Here is a 24,336-nt window from a genome sequence, read left to right as displayed (position 1 = left end):
CCTTATCCGGATCGTATGTCCTGTAAAATAATTAAATTATTCAAGTTCATCATGCAATTAATTAAACATAGCTAAGAATGCACAGATGTAGTATCTTACTTGTAGAAATCGGCATATTTCTGTTTCTTAGGGTCAGCATAGAAAAACTTCCAGCAGGCAGCCGAGCCAAAACCCACGATACAAGTTATGATACCGTGCTTTCTCATGCTGGAGGCCAGAAGCCCACGCAGCTGTGGTTTCGCAGCAGCCATCTGTGAAATAACTCCTATTAAATGTAAATCCTGCATAATTATCAACGATACGCTTTGTAGTACTGAAAGGTCAGAAAATACATCTGTGAGTTCAATCCATATCGGGAGGACTGTTGAAACAATATTGCTCTTGGAGGTACATGACAAAGTGATAATCCTTTTTACATAGTTGTTATAATTCATAAACGATGCACATTATACTGCTATTTTTTCATATCATTGAAAAAAATTCGTTTTATAATAGTTTTACGTAATAAATGTATTTTTTCTTAATAGAAAACACAATAATCTGAACCACCGTACATCCAATGATCAACAGCGTTTGAGGGAAGACTTCTGATCGCCTTTAGATTCTCTTAACCTCTACTGTTACATAATGGGTTCATAATAAACTGTAGTAATACTGAAAATTCGTCCACCAAAGGCGTACACGCGTCAAACTTTGACTTACGTTAATTTTAATGTTCGAACGCACTTGGAATTACGACACAACAGACTAAAACCCTGAGCGCCCGATGAACTAGGGCGAAACTAGCTGAGATGTCTGCTAGGATCGAATGAATTAAGGATTAATATTACATGGACAGGTCGGGTGGGGGAGGTAAGCTTTCAGGTTCCGGTCTTGTGAACGGTACAAAAAAATCATTAATACCTTCACTTCCGGTATCGGGTCAAATCAGAGCTAACCAACTCCAAGCAGTAACAATTCCCTAGGGCAGAGGCAGAACCACGGTCTTGCATTCAGCAAAGCGTGCGTTCTGATATTAGCTCCCAATGCTGACAACAAGCTTTCATCTATTTTGCACCGCCCACTTCGTTAGTAACTCTGCCTCTGTCATAGGGAGTTTTACCGCTGTCATTTAATTTCGAAACGTACTCCCCAAGGAGAAGAAGGGCCTCGATATCATAGTGACCTTTGACACGAAATAGGTTTTTGGAGCTTGAGTTTCAAGTTGCATGGTCGGTAGCCAAACAGTTTTACCAACTTATCTTGTGTATTTGATTGACGAGCACTCTGTCGGTCGATTGCCGAAACGAAAACTGTCATTTATCCAGCCTCCGAGGCTCGTCAATTCTATAAGATCGTGCGGCAATTACCAAAAATTACAGGTTTTTCTTTTGCGGTAGAATTGTTACAGAATTGTTACACGAAACTCAATTATTTTTGCATATCTGTGTTTGGCATTAAATATAGAATGGCACTATCATTTCCTAAATCGCGCCATTATGTAGGCTTTGAGAATTGTCGAAGTAAGTGATAGGTATGAATGTATGTATATAAAGTAATTTTTTTCTAGATTTCGATGATTTTCATGACTTCGTCAGATCTTACTACTCATTGTAAATCATTGAATCACAAAGTAAATCTGAAGAATTGGATTCGTCTCCCACACATATTGTATTGAAAAGAAAAAGAAGAAGAACCTGTGTACAAAACCGCGGTCAATACACAAACTTTGTCAGAAAATTGAATTTATGAGTGAAAAGTGCCTTGCCAGCGTACTCCTCTATGCCGGGAGAATATTAACTTTGTGCAACTTCGTTTTTTTAATTCATTCGGCAAATATTCAAATAAACAGCTACAATCGCTACAATCGATGTTTGTAGGTAGAGTTCAATTTTGGTTACATCACGTTGTGACGTAGCTACGACTAAACCACGATTTCGTGGATGTAACTAAACAAGAGGAAAAAGAAGAAGAGAAGATGCCACATCCCACATCCTCCCATTTTTAATAATTTCCCTAGTATGATTGCCTTTCTATAGGTGTTTAATGACGAATTGGATAAACAATTTTGTATACGTACACAACGTGGTACACAACACGTATACAATTTCTAGAAGGGATGTGGAGAGCAGGTGTGACAACTGTTCAAATGTACCGTGTAACTTGTTCAAACTTGGGTCTTTTTAAATTCTAAATCAATTTAAATGTGATTGTAAAGTTATTGTTCAATAAAAAGTCAAATTAAAATCCTCCTAGTAAAATATGTCGAAACTGGACGAATCCAGCATTGAAATATACAAATACGAAGCAGATGATTTCAAATTTGTCGTCATGAAAACCGATCAAGGTAATTCAGCGTTGGATTTACTGATCACTGAGAAATGGGAAGAGGCACAAAAAAATGGAGTGTTCAAATACGTCCTGAATATAAGGAATCAGAAAACGCTGGACGGAAATTATGGCTTTTTAGCACAGGTTATTTTCTTCTCAAGTATAAGTACACGATTATATTATTTCTTTCATCACTCTGCACACTTCATCAATCGATTCGATGCAGTTGAATCCAGAGAGAGGGGAGAAGAGGCGCAAGCCTGAAGACATCTCGTCAATGGCGCAACCCTTCGATCCTACCTTGTTCAACTTTACAAAGATACCAAATCGAGAGATCTTTTTTGATATTGGTAATGGAGATGGGAATGACGTGGTTGCTGCAAATATCAGCCCCATTGAAAGTTGCCATAGTCTATTACTTACAGAACGATTCAAATGCCTACCACAAAAGGTCACAGTGTATAGTCTTAGAAGAGCAGTCGAGCTGTTACTTCTGAGTAACTCACCGTAAATATGATACTGTGTCATATGATATAATATTTTTAATTCTAAATACAGATCTCATTCTTAACACGATTATTTTATTTTACATGAGTCGAAATTGCATTCAGAGCTCTGTATCAACTGCAATACATATTTCAACTGAAAATATCTTATTTTCGTGTTTAGATATCTGAGAATGATGTTCAACAGCTTGTGTGCTCATGCATCTGTTAATCACTTACATTGGCATTTGTGCTATTTGAAACATCACATGCCTCTTGAATGTATAGTGAGTAAATTTTTGTTGCTCATTAGAACTGCTCAGAAATATTATTTTAAAAGAAAATTGATGAAAAATATTTGACCATTTCAGAAGCTCAATCATCTTCGAGGCCCGGTGTTTGAGTTACTAGAATTCCCGGCTAAAGGATTTTGCTTGAAGTTATCCTCATTTCTGAATCTTAATATTGATAATTTAATTTCTTGGACGTACTTCATTGTGAATTATCTCCAAACATCAAATATTGCTCATAATATTTATATAACAAGAGCTAAAACCAAAGCCGAGAGTGATGTCTACGATGATTTACGGGTTTACATTTGGGCAAGAAAATCCAGTTCTGGTGTCAAATGCACTTTGGACTTTATTCCAGCTGTATGCGAGCTGTTTGGTCATTTATCAATTAAAAGTAATGAAACTAATATCATACTGTAATGATTAACGATCATTAACGTATTCGGCAACATGAATGCAAAAAATCTATCAACTACTTCTTTCTGTCAGGTGAACAAGGGTATGAAGATTTAACCGAGGATGGAGTGGCCCAAACTTTGAATGATATCACCTCACATTGCTTCTTTGCTGCCAGGGATAATATATTAGAAATGAATTTAGATGACATAGGATTAAAAATGGATTATTGTTGAACAGTCATTCCTTAGAAAATTCAAATCAACAATTACATTTATTACAATTTAATAAAGTAATTTGAATTATTGTATGATATTTGAAACAGGATACCTAAATGGTTTTTGATCTACAAATTTTTATCGCTATAAAGTGACCTAGAATAATTATACAAAAAAAATAGAAACTATAAGAATACCCATTGGTAACAAGATAAATCAAGTTTTTTCATAAATTATAGTAACCGATGATCATACAAAGCCTAGGTTCGAATAGGTTAATCTTGTTTAAAGTTTAGTGGATAGTGGAGCATATCAAGTAACTCAGTAGCTTTGCACAATATACAGTGGGAAGAATCATACTCTGACATAAAAATCGATGGTTTTTCACTGATTAAACAAACAAAAATAATAAAAGTAGTTGAACAGTATAAATCAAACGGCACCAATTAAAAGAATACAAGTACAAAAAGTCGAAAGTGGAATGAGGAAAATTTTTCCTTGCTTTTGAATGATTCCTATTTTTCCAAATCTAGATTTGTTTCCATGATTATTTTATTATTATCTATTATCCAGATACCCGGTTAAATCATAAGATTCCAAACTTTCAGAGTTCTGTTGGTATGGTAACGGATGTTTGTTTAATCAATGTACCCGACACGATCAAAGAGGTAGAAATTTTTACGCTATATTTTTGTAATTTTAATAAACTAAGACTTGAGATTTATTTTCGCAATTATTTTTCATCCAAGGAATTGGTTTCTAATTACACACAATTCCAGGATAGGGAAATGAAATGGAAATGAATATGGAAACTTAACTTTGTAAACAGGAACCTATATGATTAAGATACAATGGCTGACACAGACGATGACATAGAAAAAACAGAGAACCTACCCCAAGATCTTCCACAATCAGTAGTTGATGGCGAGGATGTTGAGCAAGAACGAATCGCTAGCGAGGAAAGACTCACGACGGACAAGACCGAGAATGTTACAGAGTATGCAAAACATATAATTCCTGTTGCAGAGACTGTTCCACCTGAAGTGGAAACAACACAGTTAAAATATCCAGGTAAAATTGAGGAAATTTTGTATTGAACCACCACAGAACTATGGCAGGAGAACTTTGTTGAACTACGTTACATACATGGATTTTACATTATTTGATTAGCGCATTTAAATGTGAAAGAAGTACGACTTGCTCCATCTTCTGCCAGCATCAACGTCGAACAGCAGGAGTCTTTCATGGGTTTTCAGTCCATGGAATATGAGTACGAACATGATTGGCACCAGGGTGCCGAATATCTTATTGAAAGTGGCCAAGACTATGCTTGCCCTCATATTACTTTCTACAACAGTGACGATTATATTTCAGGGCCAACCCGTGTCAAAGGCGGGACAGTGCTCATAAATATTTTGGAATTTCAGTATCCTTCCTAGTACTTGAAACGTTGTATAAATAATTTTTAATCCAATACTGCACTGTAGTGTTCCTAATAACCAGGAATAAATAGTATTCTAATTGCACTTCATTTTGCGGCGCAATTTCTTAACGTTTCTCAGTCATTCATACGCATATGACTGTCAAAGGTATTTTAATCTCTGCGTCGCAGACCCGGATACAATAATTTTTGCGTCTGGTAATTTGATACATTTCTTCAACGTCCCGGAAAATAGAATCTGGTTCAGACGTGGGTCGACTGGTGGCGGAATTGGTCATATCACTGTAAGTAATAATGAAAGTGGTTGGTGTTTACTAACAATTAGTTTCGTCAAACAAGCATCTTCGATGTATTCTATTTCCCATGAATATAGAAAAATCCAACACATAATCACATAGCTGTTGGCGAAAATGGCATCAATCCTCCCATTATAATTTATGAATGGCCAACGATGGAGATCGTCACCATCTTGATGCAGGGCACAAAGCGCTCGTATTCTCATTTGGCATATAGGTAAATTATTCACACGTTCAGCCGAAATCTCAAAAATAATCTAACTGTACTTAATCCTGAAACTACAGTCCAGACGGGCTGCTATTAGTCTCTCAAGGAGGAGAACCAGATTACATGATAACTGTATGGAACTGGGCAAGAGCTAGGATCATGCTGCGATGCAAATCGCATGTTCAAGACGTTTACAATGTAACATTTTCACCCTCCGTTCCTGGACACTTGACTTCAAGTGGATCCGGTCACATTAAGTTTTGGAAAATGGCTAAAACTTTCACTGGCCTTAAACTGAAAGGTGAACTTGGCAGGTTTGGAAAAACCGAGATTTCAGACATAGTCGGAGTCTACCCGATGCCAGATGAAAAAGTAATTTATCCTTTATAGATTGTAAAATTTTTAATTTAGTCAACCATTTTGCCCTGCTGAACCAATTGTATTAATAAAGGTCGTCTCTGGTTGCGAGTGGGGAAATATTTTGCTGTGGGACGAGGGTCTAATAAAACTAGAAGTTTGTAAAACGGCCCGAAACACTTGTCATGCAAAATTAATAACACAGTTTGAATATAATAACGGTGAATTAATATCTGTTGGTAAGTGTGCACACATTTGTTTATCATTATCAAAATTAGAGTGACGATGAGAAAATTAAACTAGAATTCATAAGTAATTGATTTTGAGAGTAATTAAAATTGCTTCTTTTCATCGGCATACCTATAGAATCAATAATTAATTTACCATTATCTAATCTTTGTACACAGTTTGCAAATATTGCTGGTCGTATGTATAGAATCTTGTTTCATGTAAGTTAGGTATGGATGGTTGGATTCGCATATGGTTTTACGAAACTATTGAACAAGCTGATCCGCCTGACGATGATTGCTTCATCGAAATTGAGCCGATATACGAATTTGAAATTGCTGAGGACAATGCCAAAGGTGACCGTTCGATGCTCATGTGTATTCAGAAACAAGAACCGGAAGATTTTGAGCAGTCATTTTGGTATGCTCAAGTAAGTATCAAACACAGTCTTATATCAAAGCCATTAATGCATAATTAAAAGGGATGTCGAAAACTATGCACAGGATGGCAACGGCGGTTTGTGGCTAATCGATATCTGTACCTCTGGAGTACCAGAACCACCAAGGAAAATATTGACGTGCCATGCTGGTCCTATTGTTGATATGAGCGTTTCAACTTGGGGCCCATTTGTCGTTACCTTTGGTAGCAATGCATATTTACACATCTATAATTACTATACCAAGAGATTGATCCTGGTTCACAAGTTCCATGATGTTGGTACTCAAATCAGATGGCTTCCATGCTCGGTGAGCTAGTAAAACTTTAAGTTCAACAAAATATTGTAAATAGTGTCTGGCTAATTATTGATGACTAATATTACTGATCAAAGCTAAATTCTACGAAACGTTTTCCTAGGTCGAAGCTAGCGGTTCTACTCTAGTTTGCGCATTTGGAAGCGGTGTTCTTCGCATGGTCACGATAGCCGTAGAGAAAGCCAATTCAGCATCGGATATAAAAGGTGATTACGTTCGATTGCTACAGGTGATAAAACCGCACTCCAGTCCCATTACCGTCATGTCGTTGGACGAATCGAACAGGTTTGGTTTGGGAATTCACATACCAATTCATAAAGAAATTGTGTTGAATCGTGTGTCTTTACATACCTGTAACGGTTTCAGATTACTTGTTACCGGAGCTGAAGATGCAACAGTGTTCGTACTGCGCCTTCTTAAAAAAAAACCTTATCCTGTGCTTGTACCAATTGGTTATATCAGAGTTCCATCAAGCCCGACGTGTCTCACATGGAAACCTATAGAAGTGAGTAAACTTGACTATATCAGTCTCTTCAATTTATTACAGGATGTTCTAGCAGAAGTAAATAGATTTTATCTATGCTGGGTAATTTTGCGTGGAACGCTGTATGCTATAAAATTCGTGATTATACGCTGTGTTGTGCAGACTAGGACAATACTGATTGGCTGCCTCAAAGGTGAATGTGTCGAAGTAAAATTCCCTGCTGATCCTGTCGACTACACTACAGTGTCATACGAGCTTGTGCGCTGCGAGTTGCGTATCTTCAAGTTTGTATCTGTGAAATCAGCCATTCGAAGGGAGTTGTTTCACCTTAATTTGCAGAAAAAGAAGGCAGAGAAAGTAGCTGTCAAGATGAAGCAAATGGCACAACTTGTGGCTGATAATCCTGGAATTGAAATCGACGAGGAAGCCTTTTTAAGTACTGAAATTTCATGAAATTTGACATGAGGTTTGGACTCCTTTACTTCAAAAAGTATTACAATATTCTGTTTACAGTGGATTCTGAAGACGACCCGCCGTATCCTGACATCCATATACCAGAAGTCCCAAACAGAGTCTTGTTTGCTAATTACACGGTTGGCAATACCATATGGTTATCCATGGCAGGATTTGATGCGGGATACATATATGAATATCCACTTCCAACGACTGGCACGAATGTCTGTGAGCCTCGCAAAAGCACAATGGTCTTTGACGGAGATGATACAGAAATAAGCAGTTACTTGTTCTAGTAAGTCAGACGGCTTTATTTTCTACCCAACAATTGAAATGCATGAAATTAGAATGAAGTATCAAGTTTACTTTGCCGCTTAATGTAATAATTGGTTGACATTGCGGACTGATTTCAGTAATAATCAGAAGTATTTGATCCTCGGTATGGAGCATGGTGAAATCCGCGTTTGTCGTGTCAACAAAAACGATCACACAGACTTATCTGATTATTGGATACTACCAATGCATGATAATTACAACGGATACATACCGAAGATATTGATTAGCCATGATAATAGAATGCTACTGACCTGCGGACACGATGGAAACTTGTTTTCGTACTTGATTAACGATGTCAGTGAATATATGGACTCTTTTTTACATCCGGAAATACATGTGCCGCTTCGAAAACTGGTATACGAGTTATTGAAGTTAGATAAATTTATGGTTTGAACGACACGCTGTTTGAAATAAGCAGAAATGTTATGATCAAAACAGCCAGAAAAAAACTCAGACGATATCGAAGAAATGTCTTATCCAAGTTTGGAAGAGGTGATCGTAAAGGCTGAGTATAACAGAATAATGGCAGCAGCGAAACGGAAGAAGAATGAGGTCTTGAATATATTGAGTGGACTTGGGGAAACTTACGCGAAAATTATTGATCGGTAACTTAATGTGGACCAGTTTCACGTTTTTCAATTAGCATAAGAGCATGTATTCATCTCAGAGACAGGTCGAATATGATGTTGTTTCTTGCATTTTCCAGAAATCGTAGTCTAATCAAGTCCCAACAAATACCGCATGCGGAATTCGAGCTAGATCCTAGAATTACGGCGAATTTGAACCAACAGTTACAGGTAGAAATGGATCTGGTGCACAGAAAGTTAGCGTTCAAAGTAGAGAAGAGCAAGCTACATCTCCGGAAGTTGATGAATCATTTTATAGAACCGATCACTTGCCTTCCTTTCGAAGTTTGCAAAATACTGTAAGTATTCCGCTTCGGTGATATTTCTAGAATCTTTTAATCAAATTGAGTGTCATCTTCATTCCAATAATTGATTTACCGCATTGCTAAGGTCACCAAACACTTCGGTAAAATCATTACGAGAGCGGAAATTGGATGAAACATTTTTGAACGCGTGTACCGAAGTAGCAAGAAGGATAAAGGAACGAGACAATGCAGGCAGGTAATTTTAGGACCTAAGCATGATGTGGTTTAAGTCGTTACTGAACTTTACAAAGAGTATTCTACGTATAATTCAAAATGTTAAAGGCCATATGCAGTAGAAAGTTTTGGCAATTAAATATTTTTCCTAATTTAAAAGAAGCGGAATTGCAGCATAATTGGAATCTAGAGGGTGCTGTGGACAGGCAAGATTAAATATCAATTAGTATTTTGTTACGTGTATGGAACCGTATCATAGCACTTTGATTAAAGACTGAACTTCATAATTTCTGACTTTTATGAAAGTGAGAGAATATTGTGTTGGTGTTAACAATTTTACACGTAGTAAGAGTGTGTATGTTTTCAGATGTACATTTAATTTTGAAATTGAACTTCAACAGGTATGCAGATGTTAAAGCTGAGGAAGTGGAAGAAGAAGCTGTGGAGAAAAAGAGAGTTTCAGGAGTGGAAAGTTTTCTTAAAGGATTAAGTCCGTCAACAATTCAGTACCGCCTGGGTGTCAAAGTCAATCAGATGCTGAGAAAATACCGTGCTAGAAAAGCTAGATTCGAAGAGCGTCAAATGGAGGTATTGCTGTTAATATTAGTAAAGTTATTGTACAGGGTCACCCGGGACTATTGTCTCATAGACTACCAATGTATTCCTTGCAAAAATCTGCAACGAAACCGTTTTTGACTTTAAATAGGAAATTTCACAGTTGCGAATTACAGCCGCTTGAAATTAGTCGATCCGCCAGAGCTGTTCAGAGCCATCAGATGCTACCGCTTTGGCCAAATTCAAATGGCAAGCTTTCTATCAGAAGTAACAAACGTTTCGGGTGCAGATTTTAATGAAGAATTCATGGGTATAATAAAGTATAATGAAAAGCTATTGGTGATGTAGTATATAAATATGAATATTCAACGTGTTTAATAATCTATTCAATAATTTAGTGGAAGGAAATGTATGCAAGTAAGCCAAATCAACGTGTAAATCATCCAGACGACGTAGCGGCGATTGAGAATGCAGCAAATGCAATTGGAGATTACAAATTAAAGACATCTGCAAACTTCAGTATTCCCAAAGAGCAAAGAGAGAATACGTTGAACAAGTACAAACAGTTTTTGGATGCAAGGAAAAGGGTGCGCGAGGGTTCTATTTCTATATGCAATTTTTTTGTATGTAAGTACAGGCCGTAAATGATTCATATTGTATGATTAGGCTCACGCTATGCGGGAAGGCTTCAACGATAAGTTGAGAAACATTAGAAGCAAGAAAGAGACTCTTCTATACGAGGTCAATGATTTGGTACTGAAATTGAAAAAAATACACGCAGAGATACCTGAAAAACGAATCAAGCCAATACCAATTGTGCCTCAGATTGATTACAACATTGAATTTCCAGAAAAAAATTTAAAGGTATGTCGCTACAGATGAAAGAACTTATGTGAAAGACGTGATACGATAAATAACTTGCATGGTCCTTCTTTAATGAGTTTTCATGAGTATTAATATCAGTTTGCGACATGTGGCAGTACTGATTTTCAACTTGGCACTGTGAGAAAATTATAAACCCTTGTCAAGCATTGTAGTGCACACGTTTGAAATGATGACAAAGCTCAATCCCACAGATTTGACGTGAGTTATTTAATGATTAAATAATTTCGCAGTTTGAGCAATATGTATCAATGGCTGAAAAAGTGAGGGAGGCAAAGCGAACTAAGAAAGGGTTTATGACAGAAATCGTCAACGACCCAGAAGATGAGGAACACGAATTACTATTGATGGATGAAAAAACTGTTCAGCTGGAAAGAGAGAGCAGTCTTACTATGTTGTTCATAAAAATGCCTGAGAAAAGATACAGAGCTCTGTCTGTGGTAGCGGAAGATGTATTGCAGAGTTTAATGACAGGCGACCAAACCGAAACGCCTTGGGAAAGAGAGTTGAAACGTTCTCGTGTCGCTAGAAAAATCTATGAACAAGATTGTATTCTGGAACACATTCAGGAAAGCTATGAGGAACTAGATAAAAGTTTGGACGAGCTGGAGCGAGAGCGACTCCAGATTGTAACTGACAGCGTCTACATGGAGCTTTTTATTTTAACTTTACATCAGGAGCTGATTGTTCTTAAGGACTTTGAAGCAATGGAAGATATGTTGACCGAAAAGGTAACGGAGAAAATCCACGAGAAGGTCACTGCCAAGATGAAGGTACTATGCAATAATTTTCTAATCTTTGCTATTGTTCTAATTTGATTCTGCGAACATCAAAATTCTGTACGTGCGAAAAATTATTACGCTCTAGATACAAGTGATGACCAGCAGAATTGATCAAAGAAATAAAGAGATAGTTAAACTGCATGCAAGAATAAAGGAGCTCGTCTCAGAGTTTATGAGCATGATCAGTGAAAATAAGTTTCACGACTTTTTGAAGAGGATCTTTAAGAAGAAGTACAAACCACCGAAAATTGAAGATGGTATGTCTGAACAGGCAAATGTAGGATAACACTAATAAATATAAGGTCAATTTTCAGTATTCTTTTTGCAATTTGATGTGGAATGTCATGGTACGATTATTATTAATTCATAGAGTCGTCATCGTCTTCGTCATCAACAACAGACAGCAGCTCGGCAGAAGACGATACAGGCAGTATCGATAGTCGAGAAATTGGACCGATTCACCTTGATGAAAATACTTGCCCACCTAATTGCGATCGGGAAATTTATCTCGCAGCATTTTCGATGCGCGAAAAACGCTACGAGTGTGAATTTCAAATAAAAGAGGAACAAAAGTGTATCGAAGGTCTGCGAAAAGAAATCGAAAGTGATACAAAGAAGCTGAAAGTCGTTGAAAATGTTTTGAAAAGTAATCAAGATGAATTACAAGCTTTCATGGTGAGATATTCTACTGTAAATAAAAATGATCTTGATTGATATACGAATGTGTACTACCTTTTGTTATAAATTTTCATTTTATTATTCCCACAGCAAGAAAAACAGTGTAAGTTGAATGATATTGATATGACTGTGATATTAAAACTGCATCAACTGCAGCATTTCAAAGAGGAAATGGCCATGGAAAAGATTAATGACTGCGTAGTATTTGACAAAGCCAAACTAACAAGCCTCTACGCCAGGGTAGGTGAGCTGAGGGAAGAAACAACCGAACAGAAAGCTAAACACAAGTACGATGGACATGCTTTCCCAATAGTCATTTGTAGTAGTTAATTAATCTCAGTTTTTTATCCTTTTACCCTGTTCTTTTACTTCAATTGGTTCGAAAATTGGACGATCATCTGATTTGAAATTATTACCCTTCAAAAGTTGTGCAAATAAGCTTGGATGTCTACTTAAATATTAAATTCAGACTTACAGAGTGACCGATATTGATATTCACATAAGTTTCCTTGTTCATCGTCTTGTCTCTATTTGACAGAAAAAATCGTATGCATTTGCAACGTATGAATGTTGATTGTAAACACATGGATGCAGAAATATACCGGTTAAAAAGTCGTATACGTCAAGAAATGATTAAGAAATTTGGTCAAGAAGTGTCTCTTAACGCTCTTTACGAAGCTGTGTTAAGGCGCATGATTTACGACATCAAAGTTGGTCTCACTGAAATGGTTCCGGTATTTGAAAGTCAAATTAAATGTGAGTTGTTAAATTTTACAGGTAACACATACTGAAATGAATTTTAGTTATATTTTTGCCTATGCAAATTTTCAGGTATTCGAGATAAATATGCAGAGGAGATAAAAACATTGGAAACGGTCATTCAAGATAACACTGAGAAATTGAGCTTCCTAACGGTATTGGAGGAGGAACAATTGAAATTAAGGAAAGTTCTGAAACACGTTCCTGTATCAGAAGTAAGAATGGAATTGTAGAGAATAAGATAGTTTAGATATAAATACCTGTATGTGATATTCCAAAAATTTTCAACAATCGCCGACTCTTACCTTCAATGAGATTTCTATATTATAGCCGTGATCTCAAGAATAAAATAAAACATTTTTGAATACATTCTTCGTACAAAAAAATAATAATAACTTAATCGTTGATTCCAAGGAAGAGATGTCGAGAATTGATTCAGAATATCGTGGAGACCTGAAGAAACTGGAAAACATCCTTAAAAGTCAGATGGAACAGAAAGAGTTGTTAAAGAATGAGATAAAAAACCTAAATTTAAAATCGAGACCGCTACCACCAATTAGTTGTCAGGAAAATGCAAAAGTGGGTAAAAAAGGTGTGAAAAAGGCAACAAAGGAAAACGCAGTAGCGGTGATCAATGTGGAAACTGGCGAAGGTGTAGCACTTCAGAAAATTGATAGCCAAATCGAAGGTGAAACGATTTTTAATTATCAAGGATGTATTGTAAATCATACGACGATATGATTTCGTGTGAAATATCTTGTCGACTATTAGAATAATTAGAAAATTATTTGAAGTTGAGGGGGAAGACGAAGAAACTGACAATAGAGAAAATGATGATGGAGAATGCATGGAGACAATATCAGGAGAAGAAATGTATGGCAAAAAAGAAACTGATGAGGAAAACATGCAGCTGCAGCCAATGGATGAGTACTGCGATGATAATACATCGACAATGGTTTGTTGCCACTGTTATACGTAGTCTGTGCTACATATGCTGAACGAGATTTGAAAGTGCTAAAAATAGAAAGAAATTATAATAAGAGAATTCTACAGATTGGATTCACCAACATTATTTTATAGGTACACCACTTGCTCTCACGAATAATTCAGGCTTCGTTAGGAGATGAAGACGAGAGTATGCAACGGGACATACTGCGAGAGGTGGTGTCTAACCTGCCAATTGGCGGCAGTCGAGAGGAATTGCGTGCTGGAATTGAAAGAAGTATTGAAAACATTATCGCATCATGGCCACAACAAGATGACCCTGAAAATGTTGAAGCAATGTGTCAAACCATCCGGGAGATAATTAACGAAATTGTATTTCGGTTAGTTAATCATAATAGTCATTTGTTCGAGGGACTTTTATAAATCGATAGTTTTTTACCCGTTTATGTATCATTTCAAAGATTGGACAGTGAGACAAAGATATTAAGGATAAACCATGAAGAACCGCAGCGAATTGTAAGGAAATTGCTGCACGATATCGGAATAGACAAAGATGCTGGGATAGACGTTACTATGCTTCAAGATGTGTTAGTTGAACTATTGGCAGAAGAAGACGGAGTAACTGCTGCAACAAATCACCTCTTGAGCAATCTCCCAGACAACACTAGCGACGATGAGAAACAGGGTGTACGAGAACATTCCACCAAAGTGTTCACAGATATTTCTCAACTGATTGCACAATCCCAGGTGTCGGTAAGATATTCGATTAATCGAATTCGAGATGTATCTTGTTTGAATAGACGACCGAAGCTGTAATTGAAGCTTAATAATTTTTTTTTTTGATAATATATAAGGCCGACGAACTTGAACACCTAGAATCGACAGTGGAGGTAAAACATGACGAGAGCAAGCTTCCAGAACAAACTACGGAGCTAGATACTGAACGGACTGAAGCTTCGCTACCAACAGTAGAGATAACTGGACAGGAATCTCAAGAAAGAAGAGGTCAATTTAATTTGTTTTAAAAGAGTTTTGTGTTACGAGTGTTATTTGATAGATGAAACCTAATTTTCATTCATATATTATAGAATCGACCCAGAAGGAATCAGAATCTGAATCAAATGAATGATCATTACTTGAATGGAATAAAAAAAAACTATGCAGCGGCGAGCTGGATAACTCTGTGGCTCAGACAAGATTTACAGAAGAAAGCGTGAGTTCTACTTGATAAACTTTTGCTGGACAGTAAAACAGTTAATACATGTCATATTCACTGATATGTATAACATGTATTCACTACTCGTAAAACTGTTCATTAATTTTTGTCATCAACTTCAGTATTTAGTATTTTCCTTTACAGTGTATTTGAATTTCACACACTTGTTTAATCTGATTTACTGGGAAGAGGTTTGGAGTATTAGATTCGTAAAATACTTGGTACACTAAGTTTATTTTTCATTACTTAAAGGCAAAGCCCAGAATCAACAACTTAATCTAAGAATTGTTCATAAAAGATAACGGCTTTGCGGCATAAGGCACCTGTAAGCCTGTAAGAATAAATAAGTGCTCGCAAAAAACCGATAGTACTTCATTTCAAATAACAACGTTTTTAGTATCTGCTATTTCAGTTTTTTTTTTTTTTTTTTTTTAACAAATAACGAACACTCGTCGTTCTGTACACCTCTGCAAATAGCAGCATTAATAAAAAAAAAAAAAATCAGAAGACTATCTATTCATCAGGGTATCAAAAATATTGTCAAATTCTGTTCCCAATCACTGCTTCTTAAAACTCTTCAGAATTGGATATATGTTATCGAAAGCTTCATAAATTTCTTGCCGTACTTTTGCACCTGTTGGTAACAATAATAATATTATTGATATGTATTACTACAGTTACTGGATATGAAATAATTGTAAAGCGCTACTCATGTGTTAACAATGATTAGCAAACTGTAATCTCTATTTGGGCAAATGGTAACTTATTAGCAGGACAAATGTGACTGATCTATAAGAAATAATTTTATATTGAGCGTAAAAGCTGTGCATATTTCATTGAATTTTTCATTAATTACTCACCGGTCAAAACAACTTTGCCAGAAACAAATATAAGCAAGACGATACGGGGTTTAACCATTCGATATATCAAGCCAGGGAATAGTTCTGGTTCATATGAAGAGAACTGGCCGTGCGTTAATACAAGTCCTTCTAATCTGATAGGGAATTTAACATCGCAGCTTCCAACCATATTTTGAATTTTAAAATCCAAAAATTTTGCCTGATAAGAGTATAATTAGTTTTCTACAGGAAAAACGTATCTCATCATATGAAATTTGACGTCAGACAAGTACTCACTGGAAATCCAAGCTTTTGTATGATACGTGCATATTTTCTTGCAGCCAGCCGAGAGTCCTCTTCACTTTTAGCACCGGTACATACCATTTTCCCGCTGCTGAATATCAAAGCAGTCGTTCTGGGTTCTCTTATCCGCATTATAACTGCAGCAAATCGTTTCGGATTATATTCTGCGTTTCTAGCATGCAGTGCAATTTCCTTCAAGTTAAGCTTGCAGTTCAGATTCACCGTTGACACAATGTTCCTATGGAATAATTAAGAATTTAACAAATAATAACAGACGCTCATAAGCCAATGCAAACGTACTGAAGCTGGGGTAGGATTCCAGGATCAGCGGAAGCCGGTGTCATTGGTGTCATCGGCCCTGGAGTTGACGGTCCGATTGAAGGGGGAGCTATTTGACTTGCTGGTTGAACCATAGGTGACATCATATTTTGCTGTGAAAAAATAATGGCAAAACATTATACTTAAGTGGTAAAAAATTCATTGTAAAGTATCAACATCGTCGAGGTATTCAACAGAGTTTTACGAATTTAGCGGGTATAGAAGAAAAAGAATTAATAGATGGTGTTTACCGGTGTTTGTGGCTGCATAAGACTTTGCGGCGTTGCGAATGCAGGAGCATAAGTGTGCATGGTTTTGTGCGGTGTACCCAACATTGGCATTCCATGTACGTTTGAACCCATTGGATGCATTTGCTGTAGTTGATGATTTTGTTGGACTTGTTGTTGTTGTTGTAGCGCATTCGGCAATATTTGTTGATCCTCTTCAGGTTGATGTAACGGTGTACCGATACTCGGGATGCTGAATCCCGGACTCGGGAGCATTTGATCCATCGTGGATGTTTATGTAGCTTTCAATTTATCAAAATTTTTTAATTTGCACACTGTGTGCAATCTTGATGATCGAGTGAACTTGGTAACTCAGACCAGTTAGCACATTAGTTTGAAGACAAAGTAATGTTGATTGGTGAAAGTGTAGTTTCGTTACTTTGTCCTCATGGGCCCCCTTAGTAACCTATTTTTAATCGGCACTTTACCATAACCCTGTTATATTGATAATCTAGTACTGCGTCGATACATTCATACAAATTCACATAATTAAATCTAATATCACAAATTCATTCTAATACATGAGCTACTCCGGAATTAAGGAGATCATGTACTCATTTTACAAGAGACACCATCCTCCGTTAGGGTATCAACAATAATTCTGTACAACAGGATGGGTTAGGTTAGCTTAAGTTAGGTTAGGGTGGGTTAGATTAGATTGGATTGGGGGATTATATTTATACTGTTATCACAGAGTAGCCGTGACTGTTACATAAACAAATTCATAAATGGTCCATAGAGACTGCACAAGGAAACCGAACTCAAAACGCTTAAGGGGCTGAACCACTGATAAAATTTATCTCAGTAATCGTAGACAGTTATTTTTTGTACCACTAGCGTCACTAGTGTTCCTGTTGTACCGAATTGCCATTTTGCAATTTGATTGGTAGAAAGTTTTCAATTCAAACTACCGTCATATATGTATTTCGTACGTCAGAAGCGGGGAAATTTCTTTGCCGAATCGTGCGAGAATGGGGGTACATACAAAGTTAACTATTAGGAAAAGTTTTAAAATGTAGCTTGAATAAAAGTGTACGTCTCTATCTCATTGTCAGTCATTGCTAACCTGGATCGCTGATAATGTTTACCAATATACACCACTAAAATATAATAACAGACACACACGGAAATTGATTCTGCGACAGCTAATTTAATTTTTCTCCCTAGCTAGTTACATTGGTAATGAAATTTTTTCCATGTGTAATTAGGTGTACAAATAAAAAATTTCGAAAAATTTCATTCTTATCGTCAGATAGAATGTCGAAAAATGATTGACACGTAATTTTTTTTTTTTTAATTCAATGCTTATTAACAAAGATATAGCAATTAGAATTCCGCGTGACGTCATAACGTTATACATGTATTACATTGTAGTATATCTATATCTAGTAACATTGTGACGTCACGCGTCAATTTCAAACTGCTATATCTTTGTTACGGAACGTTAAATCGAAAAAAGAAAAAATACGTGTCAATTATTTTGCGACATTTGATCTGACGATACTAATGGAATTTTTCATTTGCACACCTAATTCAATAACGGTTATCATTTTCTGAAGTCCAATGCATGTAACTCTTCAACTTTTCTCATCATCAACATGTATGAACGACTCGTCTCTCGAGTCCATACAAAATAAGCGACTCTAACCTGACTGAACCTAACCTAAATTACACTGACGCCAAGCGGTGAAATGTCGCAGTCGGCTTGGCCGTTATCTGTCCATCATCATTTTAAACACGATGCGTGATTTCTAGAGTTCAATAATTCTTGTCTATTTATGTGTCAAAACACGGGCCTGCAACAAAATCCTTGTGAAAATCAAGCGATTAATCTTGTATACTAGAAAGGGGATCTCGTTAACCATTAATAAGGTAGAAGAAGAAGAAGAAGAAGAAGAAGTATACTAGGAACGTATCAGAAAAAGTAAGTATAAAAATATGGTATCAATTGAAGTTTTGTATTATTTTAGCAATTGTTAATATTCTGAAGTATAACTGGCGTCACATGCCGCTCGAGTATAGCCGTGACAGACGTTGGTGAATTAATTTATGGAATACTGAGTCCCATAAATAGCGCTAACCTATCATTTCGGGGTTATGTATCACGCATTTTGTTATTGTTTAATTTAGGAATGGGGGAACGTTATAACATCCATAGTCAGCTGGAACATCTCCAATCCAAGTACATTGGAACAGGTCATGCAGACACAACGAAATTTGAATGGCTGGTTAATCAGCATAGAGATTCTTGTAGCTCTTACATGGGGCATTACGACCTTCTAAATTTTTTCGCGCTAGCTGAAAACGAAGCTAAGGCACGTGTCAGATTTAATCTGATGGAGAAAATGCTGCAGCCGTGTGGCCCACCTCCAGAAAAACCTGAAGATTAATCTGTTCTGTAAAAAGTAAGCTACTAAATATGTAAAACCAACTTTTTTTTGTTAATCTCTAAAGAATAAATCAACCCATTTTTATCAACTTAAATGAATGTATAAATTTTTATGTATGTACATCACACTCTCATCGTCAATCTGATGGATAAAGCTTGAAAATTTCAAGATTCGTTCACTTCAAATCATTTTTTTATTTCATTTGTTTCTTGTTCTTTTCGATTTAAAGCTCTAAGGACAGTTTTGACTAAACATTGCTGAACAACTGGACATATATTCTTATTAGCTACAGTTAGGGTTTCGATAACTTGTTTAATGCTTTCTACGTCAATGCTTCCAACAAGAAAGAATTCGGAAATCTGGTCATGTTGAGGTAAAGCAGCTTGCATAATCAGTCCATGGTTTTTGGAAGGGTTTGCCTTTGTTGGGGCAGAATTACAAAGTATCTCTTCCTCCACTGTCAGATCCAAAAACATCGTATCTTCATAGAACCCCTGAAAATAAGAAGTTCATTAACCGTTTAAGGAACATGACATCTCTATGGCTGCTATCTTTATTACTGTTTTTTATCTATCTCTTCTTACGTAGCACTATGATTTAAATTTTCAAGAGACTCATTGCCGTGTAAAGAATAAAGTTTGAAAATAGATCATTATGAATGAAGCTGTAGTTGTTATTGTGAAAGATTTTGTGAATTTATTTCAAATTGAGTTGGACTTGGGAAACCTCACAAGCATTTACTGCCTTCGCTTAACTTACTGCGGAAACTGCAGTAACCAGACCAAACATGGGGACACTTGCATCTGCTAATGCAAGACTGGCACACATTATGGCTGCTGCTAAAGAGGAGCCACCGTTGTCGAGGACCATAGCATACACGTCTACTTGAAAATTCGGGAACTCTTGCTGTAAAAGTTGAATCGTACATCAGCTAACAAACACAGAATTGAATTGCTAAAACTTTTTGAACTAAAACAGTTTCGAGAATAAAACTAAAACCTCTTTGCAGGAAAAGTTTTCTTTACCATAATATTCATTTGCTTATTTTTGTACACCTAATGAATTGCAACTTATTTTATGAAGTTCAAAACTTCATAAAAATCATTGATTTCTTTGTTCATCTAAGAAATGAAGGTTGTCAAGAAATATTTACATTTTTATTGAAACTGTTCTTCCCAATTTTTAAAATTAGATTATAAAAGTTTCATCAACGGTAAATAATAAATACCCTGCAAACAGCTGGTTCTAGTGATCGTTGCATAACGAGACTGAATTCCTTTTCCTCCGAATCTTGTTGGTGTATTCGTCTCTTTGCACAGGCAAACGGGGCATATTTAAACTCGCAAAAGAGTTCGCCTTGCAAACTGTATTCATTCTTGTTTGGAATTTCTCTTGGATCAAATACTGAACATACAACCTTTGTGGTGCCAACTTCTATGTAGGCTGATCCTTTTGCCTGACTGATAACGCCGGTTTTCACAACTGCCATTCAAAAATCAAGAATATCACATAATGCTATACTTCAATTAACCATTATATTCTCCAATTCGGATTCGGTTTGGTGAACTTTCTAGACAAACTTAACGATTTAACTGCTCAGAAAACCTAAGAAACTAATATAATGCCAAGTTGGACAGTTGAATTATGCATTCTACTGTCAGACGGTTTCGGAATTGGGCTTCTTTTAGAGATGTTACGTGACACAACACTATGGAATTGGTACCACAAGGTAAGATATTAATGATTCGTAAAATGGTTTCATAACTAGATTGTTTAAAATGAATAAAATTTTGTGTTTTTGATTAGATTCTAATGTTTCTAGGCTTATTTTGCTTGCCGTACAGATCTTCACAAATTGTCTAAAAAACACACAAGAAATCGTACCTCATGGTATTTAGACATAGTACATAAATGCAATTGTAAACAAACATCTGTTGTGTCGTACAAACATATATTGTCTCCACATTTTTCCTGTTTTTCGCTCTTTTGGTACAGACTGTCGGTTTCATTTACCCAGTTTTGAGAGTAGACAACTAAAATATAACAGCAATCATAACCCTACTTACAAATTTTTCTAAGATCCTTATGCTGTCGACCATCAACTCTCTTATGCAGTGATTTTTTGGGTTTACTTGATTTTGATTTATTAATGTCAGTGTAGACGCTATACGGTACGGACACCTCTGGGCCATTTATACGTTTCTGATCAAACGGCATTTTGTTTTTAAACAACAAGCGCATATACCGTTCTCATGCGCTTGCTGATAGAATTTGTACACCAGTAGGTATCTGGTATATACAGTCACACCATCGACACACACTATACGCTTAGAGCATATACATCGGTAGCGTCAGTCAGTAGTCGTGTTCTGCAGTGCCGGTAGAGCCTGTTGAAATTGTCGTTAACATTATTATCGATCTGCATCTTATGATGTCGATGTTTCAATAAATAAAGTTTTCGTTTCTTGTCTCATGCCAAATTTCTCTTAACACGTATTTCATTGCTTGCAAGCTTGTCAATGGGTCGTGAAAAATCAAAAAATTCCCATGACCTTCCGTTCGTGGTTTTCAAATCAACGACTGCCATTGTGAAATGCAAAATTTGGTTGTTTTGTGCACAACTGCCGTGCACAGCATAGTCCGGCCGATTGATACCGGTGTTAGACATACCGGTCAAAAAGTGGAGCAAGCGGTTGCGCAGCGCTCATTCGGTTCCAGTCAGTGCTCGTTGGCAGTCGTATAAAAGGCGAGCACGCGATCGCGCAGCGCTCATTCGGCTCCAGTCAGTGCTTGCTGGCAGTCGCGTCTGAAGAGTAGAGTTTGCTCCGATTCGAATAGCTCGAAGAGAGCTGCGGACATCAGTGCTTGCTGGCAGTCGCGTCTGAAGAGTAGAGTTTGCTCCGATTCGAATAGCTCGAAGAGAGCTGCGGACATCAGTGCTGTAGAATCCAAATCCCAGTGTTATAATCAGTGCATATTTCTAGTAATTTAGATTCGGTAATTACTATGCAACATGCAGAAAAGTGGCTCGGAGAATCAAAGTATTATGAACATCAAAACAGCCTGCAAATGTTGAAGGTGAGTTACATTCGTCGCATTTAATCATCGTACGTGTAACTTGAAGTTGCCTCTGTTCGCAGGGTGTTGTGTTTTGTTTTTCGCTCGTGCATTTTTGGTAACTACTCGATATCGACTGTTGAAAAACTTTTCAATATGAAATCAGCAAGTTGAAGTTAGGTACATATTCGGAATTATTCATGTAGATTCTAGCGGTCACCGGCTGCGCCGATACCGAATTCACAAAACTGTAAACGTGTTAAACAGTCAGTGGAGATTGGTTTTTGAACGGTGATCTCTATCATTCTTCAGAATAATTCAGCTTGCGTATTATTTTTTTTATCGCAATGAGGAGATACGTTGGTTGTACGGTGAATTGGGTTGATAAAACGGACCTTGCGAGGAATGACCTTCGTTTGAATCATTGTTTTTGATTTCGGATCGCACATAGCGCTCTCACAGGTGTATGAAATGCAATTATCGCGTATAGGTCACTTTAGCACCGATTCTTGCGTAGTGAAAACAAGTCAGATAACAAAAATAGTGTCGGTCGAGCGTGAGGATGCATTGTTTACATAGAGTGGTGCTTGTGTGGCGGCTGGTGCAGCTTACCCTGCGAAAACATACCGAGAATCGTGTTTATCACTGTGAGTGTTTCCTTGAATTACGAATCGGCAAATTCATCTTCCTTCGCGTTTCTTTCTGAGGATCGATATTATAATACGTAGTTTCGTATTCTATTATATTATCTTTTTTCAGTTCATATATTACGATGTTACTTTTTTTCGAATTACGAATACCTCGTACGTTCGGCAGCTTAGTTTACTCGTTTTAAAATTATAATTTTATTATATGTCTGACGACGGCGAAGGATATAACTGTAAAAACCAAGGAACGTAAACGATTAATTATTCTTTAATCATTGTGTTATTTTTTCTGAAAATAGTAGTTAAATTATGCTTGATTAGTAGATCGATTTTAAAGTTATATCGTGCTATCTTACTTGTTTACAGAAACGAACTACAATCGCTTATATTTTTTAAGGTGAAGCGTAATTATTACAACACGTTTGAAATATACGTGCTGAATACTGTACGTATATGGATTTTGAGAATGAAATATTAACAAAACCTGGTGTTGTTTTATCTGATTACAGAAATAAACTGCAGCAAAACTAATCGAAGTTCGCGATTATTTGAATTGAGGCCAGCAATAAACATCGAAAAGTAAAACACAACATCTGATCAGGCATCAGTGCTATTGAAACATAAAAAACAGGTACATGATCAAGATCATTTTCGATCACACTATCACACTAAATTCACTCTAAGAAATTTGACCTTTTTAGTTGAAATTCAATATTATTCACTCCTTAATTACGTTGCATAAAAATAGTGCTAAATTTTCAATGCTTTCTATTATTGATTCTGTGGTTCATGTATCGGTGCATCAAGAATTACTGAATTTTGCCGAAAAAAAATTGTTTGAAATAGACAGTTTTTAATGAAACGAAATCTGATCCAAGTATATTGCACGAGTATTATTCTGTTATATTCTTGTTGCAGTGTAAAAGTGCGTCAATTCAAGATTCAACCTGAGATCTACCAGAACTACTACATCTAAAGTGTGGAGCAGCCCGGAGGAGGTGAAAATTGGTGAGTTCGCATGTGTTTAGGTTACGGATATTTCCCTGGTATTCCCCTGTCACGTGGCGTGGCGGTAACAATAATATTCCATCAATCTTCGATTTCTTAGCTGCATGGGTAGGCTCATTCGCAATCGCAACGGTGCTTGACTTTCAGTTGAATCGTTTTTTTTTTGCAATTTGATTTACCGTAGCTTACTTAAAGTTAGAAATTTTGCACGTTGCTAAATGTGGAATGAGCATCGCGACGGGTAACCATCACTCATTCGCAAATCACAAGATCGAATCGCGTTTCGCTCCTGATGTAATAATCTAGAT

General features: G+C 36.6%; 6 protein-coding genes across 8 annotated transcripts; 4 read left to right on the top strand and 2 right to left on the bottom strand.

Annotated features, from left to right (window-relative positions):
• Window positions 1-1,975: 1,975 nt before the first annotated feature.
• Window positions 1,976-4,346, top strand: LOC124404429 (GDP-D-glucose phosphorylase 1-like). 2 transcript variants are annotated; one of them, XM_046878535.1, is made up of 6 exons: window positions 1,976-2,454; window positions 2,537-2,660; window positions 2,736-2,817; window positions 2,980-3,082; window positions 3,167-3,482; window positions 3,578-4,346. In XM_046878535.1, exons 1-6 carry the CDS (start codon window positions 2,242-2,244, stop codon window positions 3,718-3,720), a joined length of 981 nt encoding a protein of 326 aa, XP_046734491.1. In that variant the 5' UTR covers window positions 1,976-2,241; the 3' UTR covers window positions 3,721-4,346. The 2 variants fall into 2 exon arrangements, with proteins under 2 accessions (XP_046734491.1, XP_046734490.1); XM_046878534.1 differs by having other exon boundaries at window positions 1,978-2,454; window positions 2,537-2,817; window positions 3,578-4,341.
• A 547-nt stretch (window positions 4,347-4,893) lies between these two features.
• LOC124404491 (cilia- and flagella-associated protein 44) lies at window positions 4,894-13,536 on the top strand. The gene is made up of 25 exons (XM_046878653.1): window positions 4,894-5,128; window positions 5,265-5,427; window positions 5,517-5,656; window positions 5,725-6,019; window positions 6,099-6,243; window positions 6,463-6,662; window positions 6,736-6,978; window positions 7,088-7,269; window positions 7,351-7,489; window positions 7,631-7,904; window positions 7,982-8,216; window positions 8,335-8,644; window positions 8,696-8,862; window positions 8,964-9,182; window positions 9,274-9,384; window positions 9,764-9,950; window positions 10,316-10,504; window positions 10,584-10,781; window positions 11,033-11,572; window positions 11,667-11,838; window positions 11,952-12,256; window positions 12,350-12,546; window positions 12,798-13,015; window positions 13,091-13,233; window positions 13,458-13,536. The coding sequence occupies exons 1-25, from the start codon at window positions 4,947-4,949 to the stop codon at window positions 13,473-13,475; spliced, it is 5,172 nt and encodes a 1,723-aa protein (XP_046734609.1). The 5' UTR covers window positions 4,894-4,946; the 3' UTR covers window positions 13,476-13,536.
• Window positions 13,537-13,589: 53 nt separating this feature from the next.
• On the top strand, window positions 13,590-15,092 carry LOC124404680. The gene is made up of 6 exons (XM_046879013.1): window positions 13,590-13,597; window positions 13,790-13,973; window positions 14,099-14,343; window positions 14,425-14,716; window positions 14,818-14,968; window positions 15,052-15,092. The coding sequence occupies exons 1-6, from the start codon at window positions 13,590-13,592 to the stop codon at window positions 15,090-15,092; spliced, it is 921 nt and encodes a 306-aa protein (XP_046734969.1).
• A 302-nt stretch (window positions 15,093-15,394) lies between these two features.
• On the bottom strand, window positions 15,395-17,304 carry LOC124404308 (TATA-box-binding protein). The gene is made up of 5 exons (XM_046878341.1): window positions 16,891-17,304; window positions 16,622-16,752; window positions 16,316-16,559; window positions 16,040-16,238; window positions 15,395-15,813 (listed from the first exon to the last, which is right to left on the bottom strand). The coding sequence occupies exons 1-5, from the start codon at window positions 17,149-17,151 to the stop codon at window positions 15,737-15,739; spliced, it is 912 nt and encodes a 303-aa protein (XP_046734297.1). The 5' UTR covers window positions 17,152-17,304; the 3' UTR covers window positions 15,395-15,736.
• A 1,385-nt stretch (window positions 17,305-18,689) lies between these two features.
• Window positions 18,690-19,374, top strand: LOC124404153 (splicing factor 3B subunit 5). The gene is made up of 2 exons (XM_046878056.1): window positions 18,690-18,850; window positions 19,057-19,374. Exon 2 carries the CDS (start codon window positions 19,059-19,061, stop codon window positions 19,314-19,316), a length of 258 nt encoding a protein of 85 aa, XP_046734012.1. The 5' UTR covers window positions 18,690-18,850; window positions 19,057-19,058; the 3' UTR covers window positions 19,317-19,374.
• A 116-nt stretch (window positions 19,375-19,490) lies between these two features.
• LOC124404150 (exosome complex component MTR3-like) lies at window positions 19,491-21,568 on the bottom strand. 2 transcript variants are annotated; one of them, XM_046878052.1, is made up of 4 exons: window positions 21,383-21,568; window positions 20,545-20,798; window positions 20,076-20,222; window positions 19,491-19,810 (listed from the first exon to the last, which is right to left on the bottom strand). In XM_046878052.1, exons 1-4 carry the CDS (start codon window positions 21,555-21,557, stop codon window positions 19,502-19,504), a joined length of 885 nt encoding a protein of 294 aa, XP_046734008.1. In that variant the 5' UTR covers window positions 21,558-21,568; the 3' UTR covers window positions 19,491-19,501. The 2 variants fall into 2 exon arrangements, with proteins under 2 accessions (XP_046734008.1, XP_046734009.1); XM_046878053.1 differs by lacking the exon at window positions 20,076-20,222.
• Window positions 21,569-24,336: the final 2,768 nt, after the last annotated feature.

Source organism: Diprion similis, chromosome 3, assembly GCF_021155765.1.
Source record: "Diprion similis isolate iyDipSimi1 chromosome 3, iyDipSimi1.1, whole genome shotgun sequence".
Classification (NCBI taxonomy): Eukaryota; Metazoa; Arthropoda; class Insecta; order Hymenoptera; family Diprionidae; genus Diprion; species Diprion similis.
This window is presented reverse-complemented; position numbering and strand designations above follow the sequence as displayed.

What these genes read in the sequence shown, in the direction of transcription:
- LOC124404429 (XM_046878534.1), top strand. Translation starts at nt 2,242, where the DNA reads ATGTCGAAACTGGACGAATCCAGCATTGAAATATACAAATACGAAGCA. An exon ending in TTACTTCTGAGTAACTCACC is followed by an intron (nt 2,818 to 2,979) that starts GTAAATATGATA and finishes TTTCGTGTTTAG; the next exon opens with ATATCTGAGAATGATGTTCA. An exon ending in TGGTCATTTATCAATTAAAA is followed by an intron (nt 3,483 to 3,577) that starts GTAATGAAACTA and finishes TCTTTCTGTCAG; the next exon opens with GTGAACAAGGGTATGAAGAT.
- LOC124404491 (XM_046878653.1), top strand. Translation starts at nt 4,947, where the DNA reads ATGGGTTTTCAGTCCATGGAATATGAGTACGAACATGATTGGCACCAG. An exon ending in TCACATGGAAACCTATAGAA is followed by an intron (nt 7,490 to 7,630) that starts GTGAGTAAACTT and finishes TGTGTTGTGCAG; the next exon opens with ACTAGGACAATACTGATTGG. An exon ending in ACCACCGAAAATTGAAGATG is followed by an intron (nt 11,839 to 11,951) that starts GTATGTCTGAAC and finishes ATTAATTCATAG; the next exon opens with AGTCGTCATCGTCTTCGTCA.
- LOC124404680 (XM_046879013.1), top strand. An exon ending in ATTAACGAAATTGTATTTCG is followed by an intron (nt 14,344 to 14,424) that starts GTTAGTTAATCA and finishes ATCATTTCAAAG; the next exon opens with ATTGGACAGTGAGACAAAGA. An exon ending in TTGCACAATCCCAGGTGTCG is followed by an intron (nt 14,717 to 14,817) that starts GTAAGATATTCG and finishes ATAATATATAAG; the next exon opens with GCCGACGAACTTGAACACCT.
- LOC124404308 (XM_046878341.1), bottom strand. Translation starts at nt 17,151, where the DNA reads ATGGATCAAATGCTCCCGAGTCCGGGATTCAGCATCCCGAGTATCGGT. An exon ending in GGAATCCTACCCCAGCTTCA is followed by an intron (nt 16,560 to 16,621) that starts GTACGTTTGCAT and finishes ATTATTCCATAG; the next exon opens with GAACATTGTGTCAACGGTGA. An exon ending in TGGCAAAGTTGTTTTGACCG is followed by an intron (nt 15,814 to 16,039) that starts GTGAGTAATTAA and finishes TGTTACCAACAG; the next exon opens with GTGCAAAAGTACGGCAAGAA.
- LOC124404153 (XM_046878056.1), top strand. Translation starts at nt 19,059, where the DNA reads ATGGGGGAACGTTATAACATCCATAGTCAGCTGGAACATCTCCAATCC.
- LOC124404150 (XM_046878052.1), bottom strand. Translation starts at nt 21,557, where the DNA reads ATGCGCTTGTTGTTTAAAAACAAAATGCCGTTTGATCAGAAACGTATA. An exon ending in TAAGGATCTTAGAAAAATTT is followed by an intron (nt 20,799 to 21,382) that starts GTAAGTAGGGTT and finishes TTTGAATGGCAG; the next exon opens with TTGTGAAAACCGGCGTTATC. An exon ending in TGGTTACTGCAGTTTCCGCA is followed by an intron (nt 19,811 to 20,075) that starts GTAAGTTAAGCG and finishes TCTTATTTTCAG; the next exon opens with GGGTTCTATGAAGATACGAT.